Source organism: Humulus lupulus, chromosome 4 (genome assembly GCF_963169125.1).
Source record: "Humulus lupulus chromosome 4, drHumLupu1.1, whole genome shotgun sequence".
NCBI classification, from domain to species: Eukaryota; Viridiplantae; Streptophyta; class Magnoliopsida; order Rosales; family Cannabaceae; genus Humulus; species Humulus lupulus.
The window spans coordinates 246,218,029-246,229,298 of NC_084796.1; the positions used below are offsets into that span (position 1 = coordinate 246,218,029).

Genomic DNA, 11,270 nt, shown 5'->3' on the forward strand with positions numbered 1-11,270 from the left:
TCTAAACCTTATAATATAATAAATATAATCCTTAATATCAGTCACATTAATCAAACCTTAGGTTATACTTAATATTCTTAAACTATAGATTAAACTTAGAAAATCTATAAGTACTACTATGAGTGTCCAAATAATTCCCGGTCTGAACCAAAAATCCACAGTAACAAAGATAATACTATACATACTATAATACTACTAAACAATTAGCTAAGTAAAGTTCTTGGACTCTACAACTACGTCCAAGATCACTGACTGGTTCTTCAGGAGGGTCTCCTGTCGACCCTCGACTCTGTCCAACCGCTCAATCAAGTCGGCGAGCTCAGGGGTTGAGGTTGAGGCTGGTGTTGGGGCTGACGTTGAGGCTGGGGTTGATGTTGGGGCAAAGGCTGAGGCTGAGGCTGAGGCTGGGGCAATAGGAGGGGTGGGACCTGCAACCTCCTCCCCCGGTGCAGCATCAACAAATATCTTGGCTGCCTCGGCTACTTGAGAAACTATCTCCGAGATCTTCTCAAAAGTCGCATCCTCCTCCTCATCAGTCTCCGAGGGATCCTGGCCAAGCCCAGGATAAAGGGGAAGATCTCCCTCAGTCAAAGACAAGTAATAGTCTTTTTCTGCTGGCCGAGACTTCAACATCGGAAGAACAATTAACTGCAAACAACATAAAACATTTGGTTAACTCAAATAATGATAAAAGATAAGCATATAGATAAAAAAAAAACATAATTTACATTCTTCTTCAATAATATCGGTGCGATGATGGACTTGGTGAAATCCTTGTTCCTCCGATGCCACCAACTAAGCATCCTCGGGAACATGTTTCCCGAGCTCACAACAAGCTCCACCGCAAGTTGCTAGATAGCCTCATATGCCCAGTACTGTAAGGCCGGGGCATAACCATACATACTGTACTTGGACTCTTGCTGCACCTTGCCATCCTTTTTGGCATCATAGTTGGCCTTTTGCTTCACCATGTCCTTCTTACAAGAATGCAATAGCCTCCTATAAGAGTACTTCCCCCATGGATAGCTGAAGAAGTACTTTACATTCTCAACAATTTTTAGAATATCTCGCCAAATGTGCAACTTGCCCTCAATGGCATTCAGAACCCCCTCAACAAACAGACATAGACCAAGCTTGTACACATCTTTCACAACCGTACAAGTCTTGAAAGCATTGTCCACCTATGAGAACTTTACTTTCTCAGCATCGTTGAAATACTCCTTTATCAACCAGTCGCTGAGATTACGCCCTTCCAACTCTTCTGATGATGGGAAGGTACTGAAATCCAACCCCGTCACCAGGGCAAATTCTCCCATGCCGAATCTACAAGACTTCGACCCCAAGAAAAAATGCACCTCATCTTCGTTGTTGCTGGCGATTTTCCTCAGCAACAGTTGATGCACCAAGACTCCGGAGAAATTAAACTCCGAAGCCAAAAAGAACTACTTGAAAGGGGATTCCTTAGCCCTTTCAAGCAGCTCGAGCTCCAAAAACCTGGTCTTAATATGATTTAAAGTACTACTACCTCGATATATCACTCGACTAGGAAAGTGATCATTGAACGGAACAAGCAACTTAGGCATCTGCAACAACACATGAAAAAAAATTGGTAAGAAAACAGAATGTTAAACATAATCAGGAAAAAATTCAAAATAATTTCATCAAAAAACTGAAATAAGCTGTCATCGAGCTATAATCGAGCTGAAACATACACTATCGAGCCAATGTCGAGCCTATCGAGCTAAGCAAAATATGTCTACATAAATAATCATTATCGAACCTGTCGAGCCCTATTTATTAATACCACAGATCCATCGAGCCTACTGTCGAACCCTTATCGAACCTATCGAGCCCTTTTAACCTAATACCACAGATCCATCGAGCTCTTATCGATCCACCATCGAACCATTCAAGGTACCCTATCGAGCCTACTATCGAACTATAATCGAGCCTATCGAGCTAGTTTCATATATTACCCATGATAATATCGAGCTTCTATCGAACCTTCATCGAACCTATCGAGCCCTTTTAACCTAATACCACATATCCATCGAGCTCTTATCGATCTACCATCGAATCATTCATACTACCCTATCGATCCTACTATCGAACCATAATCGAGCCTATCGAGCTAGTTTCATATATTACCATGGATAACATCGAGCTTCTATCAAACCTTCATCGAACCTATCGAGCTACTAGTTCAAACCCATAAAAAACCATCGAGCAACCCAAACCAAAGAACTACCATACCCATTCGACACCACCAGATTCAAAAGAATCAGAACAACAAAAATATCACGAGGGTTCAAGAATATACCTTAATGAGAAATGGGTTCGATTGATGGGTTCGACGGGTTCAACCGGTTCGACGACGTGGGTTTCGAGCTTCTTTGTCGCCGTTGGCTCGATGGGTTTGACAGCCGATGCCGGAGAAGAGAAAATGGAGCTTGAGATCGACGGTTTCCTTCATTTTTGGGGGTTTTTGGGTTTCCTTTGGATTGGGTTTGGGAAAAAATGAGAGAGTTTCTGCGGATTGGGTTTGGGAAAAAATGAGAGAGGTTTCGGGATTGAGAGACTGAGAGAATGAGAGAGTTTGTGTGGGAAAAAATTTGAGTGGAAAAAAAATGAGAGAGGTATTTTTGGTACTTCTTGAAAGTTTAGCACCAATTTGAAAAATTTATTAGTGCTGGTATTATTTAGTAATTATACCCATTATTATGCATAAATAGTGAAATTTCCTTTTTTTAACTGTGTTGTTAGTTTGGTAATGTTAATTTTTTTTACAAATTGGGCCTTAGTAGTTTTTTTTTTTTAATTATGTTCGGGTTTGGGTTTAGGTTCAGATCGGATTTCACTCGAATTCGATGAGTTTTGCAAAAAATCAGATTTTTGGGTTGCAGGTCGAGCGAGTTTGCGAATTTTTCGGGTCAAATGTTCACCCCAAACATTAACTCATTTTTTTTATGCCAAATTCAACACAAAATTAAATTATGCATTGAAGAGAATTTTAGGCCATTGTATTTATATGGAAATGTAATGTGTTCCAACACCTCCAAAGGATTATTTATATATATATATTCTCTTTCAAAATATTGAACTAATAATATACATTAAATAAATATGGATGTCGAATATATCATAGATGAAGACATGAATTAGCCTTAAAATTAGAAATAACAATGATACTGTAAGCTAAGCATCATATGATATTATGTATAATTAGATGGAATGATATATATTTTTTTAAAATTTTATTTAAGAATCATGTTAATATGAATATATGACATGAAGAGTTTGTGGATTTTGATATAGATCATGAAAGATATGAAAAATTAGAGCAATAATATTTATTTATTTTTAATAAATTATATAAGTTTAAATTCTTATTTTTTTTTATTTCAAAATGTATTTTACATCCCATAAAAAATTATATTTCCAACTTTAAAATTAATTTATAATGATTTTTTAAAAAATAAAAAATCATAAGATTGTCATTGACTATAAAGAATGTGATAAATAAATGCCACTGGTAAGGGGCGGTAATACTATTTTAAGATGTTTAAATATTTTTCTACAAAATTAATACAACTCAAAAATTTGAATAGAATATTTGTGCCCTAATTATGTAATTATTCATATTTTACTCTGTAAAAAAAAACTAGTAAATACCCATACTTTATCTGATAAGTATGTTTTAGCTGCGGTCTCCATTATTTATATTTTATAGCACTTAAGTCCCAAAAATTAATTTTGTATTAATTAGGTCTCTAATATTTTCAAATCGTATCATTTAGATTCCTAAATATAATTTATATATTTTTTATTTGAAAATAAATAAAAAAATACAAAATAAATGTTGAATCATTTTTAAAATATTTGGACATTTAATTTATGACAATAATAAATATGACATGAGAAAAAAATATTGTCATGGCATTTTTAAAAATATTTAATATTTTTATAAATTAAATTAATGTTTTATTTAAAAAAATATTCTTACCTACATTATTGTTTTATAATTAATATTAATAACTACATTATCTCGATTATCTTGATATTATCAATTTTTATTATTCATACATTCATTTTAAAACTTAATAGTAATGTATATAAAATTATTTGTGTGCATATATATATGATTAGTTATAAGTTGTATTATCTCGATTATCTAAAAAAAATTACAAAATAAAAAATAAATATGTATATTATAAATATTGATAATCATTTGATAATTCAGTTATTAATATTAAAATTTTATAGTTAATAATTTTTTTGAATAAAAAAATAATTTAATTTATAAAATCACTAAATATTTTTTAAAATACCATGAAAATATTTTTTTCAATGTTATGTTTGGTATTATTATAAATTAAGTGGTCTAATTTTTTTTTAAGATCAATTCACTATTTTTTGTATGTATTTTGAAATAAAAAAGAAATAAAAATAATATTTATAAATTTAAATAATACAATTTAAAAATATTAAGACTTAACTAATATAAAATTACCTTTCGGGAAGTAAAGTATGAAACTATAACTAAAAACAAAGAAAACGTGATTGATTAAGAATCATTTTCAATAATTTATTACAAATAATAAAAATTAAGGCTAAAACTACTCTATCTACATGCATGCCAAAATATCTGAACATATGTGGTCGAGATTGATTAAGAAAGAATAAAACCATTAATAACATCACATACCTTCAACTTCAACTTCAACTTCAATTATTACTATTAGTCTTCAAGCTAAGCGTACGGAACCCAATTTCAAAAGCCATGGCGGACTGGATTCTCTCTCCCATCGCCCAGATTATCATTGATCGGTTGGGATCTGAAGCTGTGAGACAAATCTCTTCGCTTTGGGGTGTCAACGATGAGCTTGATCGACTCAGACAAACCATTTCAACCATCCAAGCAGTGCTTCTCGATGCTGAGAAGAAGCAGAGACACAACAACCAAGTTCACAACTGGCTCCAGAGGCTCAGTGGTGCTGTTGATGATGCCGACAACTTGATGGACGAGATCAACACCCAAGCTTTGCGACGCCAGGTCATGTCTGGAAATCAGATTTCCAAGCAGGTATTTCATAAAGTGAATCAATTTTTGTAGTTTATTTTCTTTTATTGAATCTCATAATAAGATTGTGTTTGGATTTCATTATCTATTGTATTGTAATGGTTTTTTCAATGAAATTGTACCTTAGTCTACTGAATCATATCCATACAGATGTGCACTTTCTTTTCCAGCTCCAACCAATTTGGTTTTCGGTTCAAGATTGGTCGTAGAATAGAGGACATCAAGAAAAAACTAGAAGCCATTTCCAATGATAAAAACTTCCTTTTGGAGACAGGGCGTGAAGAGGCTCTGAGTGATAGGAGAGTGAGAGACAACACTCACTCCTATGTACGTCAGGAAGATGTTATTGGGAGGGACATGGATAGATTGGCCATAGTAAGTAAGCTTTTGTTGGACAGCAATGAAGATAATGTTTCAATCATCGCCGTTGTCGGCATAGGAGGATTGGGCAAAACAATGCTTGCTAAAAGCGTTTTTAATGATGAGCAAGTCCAAAAACATTTTGAGTTAAAGATGTGGGTGTGTGTCTCTGATGATTTTGACTTGAAACAAATTGTTGCAAAGATCATTAAGGCCGCCCCAAATGATAAGAACTTGGAAAATCTGGAAATGGAACAATTGCAAAAGAGGCTTCGAGAAGTACTTGGTGGTAAGCGATATTTCCTTGTACTTGATGATGTATGGGAGGAAAATCGTGCTAAGTGGTTGGAATTAGAAGAATTGATAATAGATGGTGCAAAAGGAAGTAGAGTTTTGGTTACAACTCGAAGTAAAAAGATTGCTGATTTTACTGCTAGCAAAGACCAGCCACATGCATTGGGAATACTTAACGAAGATCAATCTTGGACTTTGTTTAAAAGGGTGGCTTTTAAAAGCGGACAAGAACCGGAAAACTCTAATCTTGTGAAGATCGGAAAGGAGATTGTTGGAAGGTGCAAAGGGATCCCACTAGCAATAAGAACAATAGGAAATTTGTTGTATGGTGAAAATTTAGAGTCAAAGTGGTTAACCTTGAATAAGGAATTTTCAGAAATACCACAGGCAAGTGAAGAGGATATTATGCCCACCCTTAGATTGAGCTATGATCATCTAGCCTCCCATTTGAAACTTTGTTTTGCCTATTGTTGTTTATTTCCTAAAGACTATCGAATTGAGGTGGAGACATTAGTTAGGCTTTGGATGGCACAAGGATTTCTCAAGTTATCAAATATAAGTCAAGATCAATATTTGGAGGAGGTGGGTTTTGAATGTTTTATGAATTTAATGGAAGGATCATTCTTTCAAGATGTTGAAGTAGATCAGTGTGGCGTTATAACACATTGCAAGATGCATGATCTCATGCATAATCTTGCAGTACTTGTGTCCGGAGATAAATGTGCTACTTTCCATTCAAATTGTCAAGGAAACATCAATGAAAATACTCACCATGTGTCCTTTGAACGTGATTCATTCTCAGTATGTCAAACTTTGCTCGTTCAAGCAAGGAAGGTTCGAACAGTTCTTTTCCTTGACGAATATTGTTCCAAAGTTGAGCTAGATGCAGTAGTATCAAATTTTTTGTTCATACGCTCTCTGAATTTGAAAGAGTCGAAAACCATTTCGTTGAATTCAATTGGTAGGTTGAAGCATTTGAGATATTTAGGTCTTTCTTATCATCGACATCTAGAGGCACTACCGAATTCAATTACCAATTTGGTGAATTTGCAAACACTAAAATTGAGTAATTGCAACAAGTTTCGAGAATTGCCATCAGATATTGAAAAACTCATCAACCTTAGGCATCTTGAAATCGATAATTGTGATAAATTAGAGTATATGCCGAGTGGAATAGGCCAGCTGACTAATCTTCAAACTTTATCGAAGTATGTACTGAAGAAGAACAAGAAACCCGTCCTAAGATATGTTGGTGAGCTAAAAGATTTGTTGAGATTGAATGGTTTGAGAGGCGAATTGGATGTTGTAAATTTGAGCCATAAGAAAGATGAGGTAGAAGAATATGGGAGTGCAAAATTAAAGGACAAACAATACCTTCGATCATTGAGGTTGAACTGGTATTATGATGTTGAAATTGTTGAAGCAGATGCCATTATGTTAATGGATGCCCTTCAGCCACACCCAAATCTTCAAGAGTTACACATAAGAAATTATGGGGGTGCCAAGCTCTCTAGCTGGCTATCATCACTTACAAACTTGGTCGCCTTAACTTTAGCCGATTGTAAGAAATGTGAGTATCTAGTTTCATTGAATCAATTCCACTATCTTAAGTTTTTGAATCTTCAGAACTTGGAGTCTTTAGAGTATATATCCAACAATAATTTCAATCAAGACTTATTCGGGTTAACAAAAACATTATTACCATCTCTACTAGAACTTGAGTTGAGTGAGTTGCCTAATCTAAAGGGATGGTGGAGAGAGATTGTAATTGATCATTCCTTTGCTGCTGCAAATGAAGAAGACAAAAACTTGTCCTTGCCTTATCTCCCTTCTCTTAATAAATTATATATATGGAATTGCCCTAAGCTGACTTGTATGCCACTTTACCCGCATTTGGAAGAACAGTTGTCTCTGTGGAATACTAGCTTGAAGCCATTGGAAGAGACATTAAGAATGAAGATAATGAGCAGTAGCGCTGGATCAATACTAGTATTCCCAACAACATCTTCTTTCTCTCCTCTCTCCAAATTGAAAAGCCTATCTTTAGAAGGCATTAACGATCTCGAATGTCTCCCAGACTGGTTCAAGAGCCTTGCTTCTTCTCTAAATAAATTGGATATTTGGGTTTGCCCTAAATTGAAGGATCTGTGTCCAGGCATTCTACATCTCTCGTCACTTCAAAATTTATGGATTTTAAATTGCGAGGGGTTAGCAGACATGCTTAATGGTGATGATGGCTTTATGTGGAAAGCCCTAAATGGAAGACTCCACTTGCTGTTATTAAGACAATTGCCAAATACAGTGACTGTTCTTCCTAAGGGTATCCAACATCTTACAAGTCTGCAACAACTTTCTATTGCAACTTGTAATAGTCTGACAACAATTCCAGAGTGGATCCACAACCTCAAATCACTTAAGATACTTCACTTAAGTAACTGTCCCAATCTGACATCATTACCTGAAGGAATTCAAAGCCTCACCACTTTGAACTCACTCACTATACGAGACTGTCCCATGTTATTGAAGAGATGCAAAAGAGAAATAGGTGAAGATTGGGATAAGATTTCTCATATACAACACTTGGACTTATATCCAAATCCCAACAAAGAAGAAAATGAGGTAGATTCTTCAATCTCAAAGATCTTGTTTTTATTTTCTAATTCAATTAAAACAGAGCACTTATCATTTTATTCTTTGATATTCCCTTGCAGAATGCATCGGAGATAAAGGGATGCAACCCCTTCAAGAAGTTTGGGCTATAAATGTTGCAAGGAATCGAAGATGATGGGACATACATGATACATATTTATAGGTAGCATTATTTTTCTATTTATTTTATCCTTTTCTCATGAATAATATACTTTCCAATCATTGAAAATATATATTTTTTTAAAAATCAAAAAAGAAAAACGATAACAGGTTTTTCTATTTTAGTTATATATAATTGCCCTTGTTTTATTTAAAACTTGTTATACGCTTTACAGAGGGTGAATTAATTTAGCAAGTTACCAATTTTCATTTTAGAGGATGTTGGATCATTCATATATACAGTAAGTTTGATTTCATGATTTATTCATATAACTTATACTCTGAATAGTTTCTTTTTAAAGCAAACATCCTTTTCTTTTCTTTTTTTTCTTTCACATAGTTGGTTTTATTTGCTCTGTAGTATCCTTGTAATTCTTTTTTTTATATATATAAAAATGTTGAAAACTTTTATGGTAAAATTTGGTAATTTTAAGATGGTTTTCAATTTAAAAACGTTTTTGTGTTTCTTTAGATTTCTGTTCATTTTTATGATCTCTTCTTGTTGTCACTTTGGTGAAGAACCCTCTTTTAAGTGTTTTGATCAATTCATTCAAGTGTTTTGATCTATTTGGAGATCTGTTGTTACTGTTAAACTATTGGTTTATTTTTGCTAATTTTTCATTTCTAATTTATTCTATGTATTATATCCTTGGGATGGAGTCTAGTAGTGTAATTCTGTTTTTTTGTTTTAATAAAAATGTTGAGATATTTTATGGTGAAATCTGGTTGTTTTAAGATGGGGACTATGCTCAATGTAAAAGCTTTTTTGTGTCTCTGTTCATTTTTCTGACCTCTTCTTGTTGTCACTTTGGTGAAGAACCCTATTTTTAAGTGTTTTGATCTATTAATTGCAGTACTGATTGGATAAATGGTTTGAGCGAGCCTAACTTTAGAGAGTGGCTGATTATTTTTACTCTTTGAATGTGATCCAAAAATTGGAAAGTTCTATTGCTATGTTCCTTATTTTATACATTCTTATAGAGATTGGTCCTATACTAGTTACATATTTGGAATTCTGTTGTTACTGTGAAATTATAGTTTTCTTTATACTGATTTTTCATTTCTAGTTAATTCTATGCACTAATCCTTGGGATATGGGATCTCGTGGTGTACTGCATAATCATATATTTAAGGAACAAAAGATACAAGATTATGAGTATGATAATACAGTAATATAGATTCAATGTTCTATGAATACAACATCTAGTTTTCAGGTAGATGTGCAAGTTTATTGCTAGTCCTTGTTCTTACAATGCAAATCTAAAAGGAAATTTGGGACATTTTGGTAATGGTGATGATCTGTATTGCAGGATGGTTAAACATTGAGAAAGAACTGACTGAAATTTATGGTAATGGAGAATTTTGGCAGACTAAGTTTCCAAGTGAAGATATGTTGCTGGGAGGTTAGCATTGATAGATTAACAGATTTTAGGAGTACAAGTTGATTTGTGCTGACTTAATTTGTTTGGTTATCAGAGACTTTGGTTGTATTGTTCTTACAGATTATATATATAATCTTCACATGTCTAGTAGTTGTTATTGGCATGATCTTGGGTTTAAAACCCAGAAACTGCTCTTCAAAATGTATTGCTGAAACTTGTAGCTTCTTTAATATGAAATTTGGTAACTATTTAACTTTCATTCTATTCTTGTAAATTATGGAAGGCAAGCCATATTATAATACATAAAGCCACCAATAAAAATGAAATCTTACTGTTTCAATTTCTCATTATCTTTACCTGCTTTGATATGTTCCTTGAGATAGGATCCATCTTTTCGAGCTTAAATAGAATTTCTCATTTTCCTTAATGGAACTAGCTAGAGAACCATTTAGACAGCTCAAGGCATAAGCCCACATGAGAAAAGTAAACACAATTTTATAAAAGTTGAGGTTTTTAGGATGAGCAGCTTTGGGGTTTATATTCTAGCAAAATAAGAACAAGAATATATGAAGCTTAACAAACATTTTTAGTAAACTTTTCCCAGTTCCCTGTTCTTTGAAGCCAGGATTTACAAAGGGACTGATGATCAACAGACAACTTCTTAGGGTCAAGTGTTAAAGCAAAACCAAGATATAATCAAAGAACCCAGGTATGACCAAGGTGCATGCCCTTTTAAAGAAACAGCTAACTAAACAGCAAAATCCTTTAAAAGACAAGGAAATTTATTTATTGGGGTAAAACACACACACCCAATGTCTCAGTATAAATTCATCATCATCATTTCTCTCTCGCATTTAGATTTGATTCAAAATGACAAAAAAGAAGTAGAGACAGAGAAGACTAATTGTCTTTATTATCACATATATTTCTTGGTATCATTTTGTAAAAGAAAGATAACTGTTTTAAAATTTGAAACTTACAGAAGTTTACGTGGTACTGTAATTGAACACACTTCACACTTGTTGAATCAGGTTTTCCCCCAATACCAACTTCGACAATAACAACAGCAACCTATAAAACAAACTGTTTTAAGTAGTAATAATACTCTCGAAAATATGTGTGGTTAGCAAAAAAGAAAGCTTCCTATATAGGTATACCTGTTCAAATGTAGAAAACTCAAGAAAGATTCAATGTTTATAGATCAATATTTTCCTGCAAATTCAATTTTACAGCCGATAAACTAATTTTACTGGAGATATTCTACAGCTTAAAAACATCTAATATATAAGTTGTGATTTCAGTACATAAATTGTGGTTTCTATCTAAAAATAGTAAATTGTTATTTA

At 33.6% G+C, this 11,270-nt stretch overlaps 1 protein-coding gene across 1 annotated transcript; it reads left to right on the forward strand.

Annotated features, from left to right (window-relative positions):
- The first annotated feature begins 4,699 nt into the window (after positions 1 to 4,699).
- On the forward strand, positions 4,700 to 10,183 carry LOC133831565 (putative disease resistance protein RGA3). Its single transcript, XM_062261932.1, has 4 exons — positions 4,700 to 5,083; positions 5,231 to 8,353; positions 8,446 to 8,546; positions 9,853 to 10,183. The coding sequence occupies exons 1-3, from the start codon at positions 4,781 to 4,783 to the stop codon at positions 8,494 to 8,496; spliced, it is 3,477 nt and encodes a 1,158-aa protein (XP_062117916.1). The 5' UTR covers positions 4,700 to 4,780; the 3' UTR covers positions 8,497 to 8,546; positions 9,853 to 10,183.
- Positions 10,184 to 11,270: the final 1,087 nt, after the last annotated feature.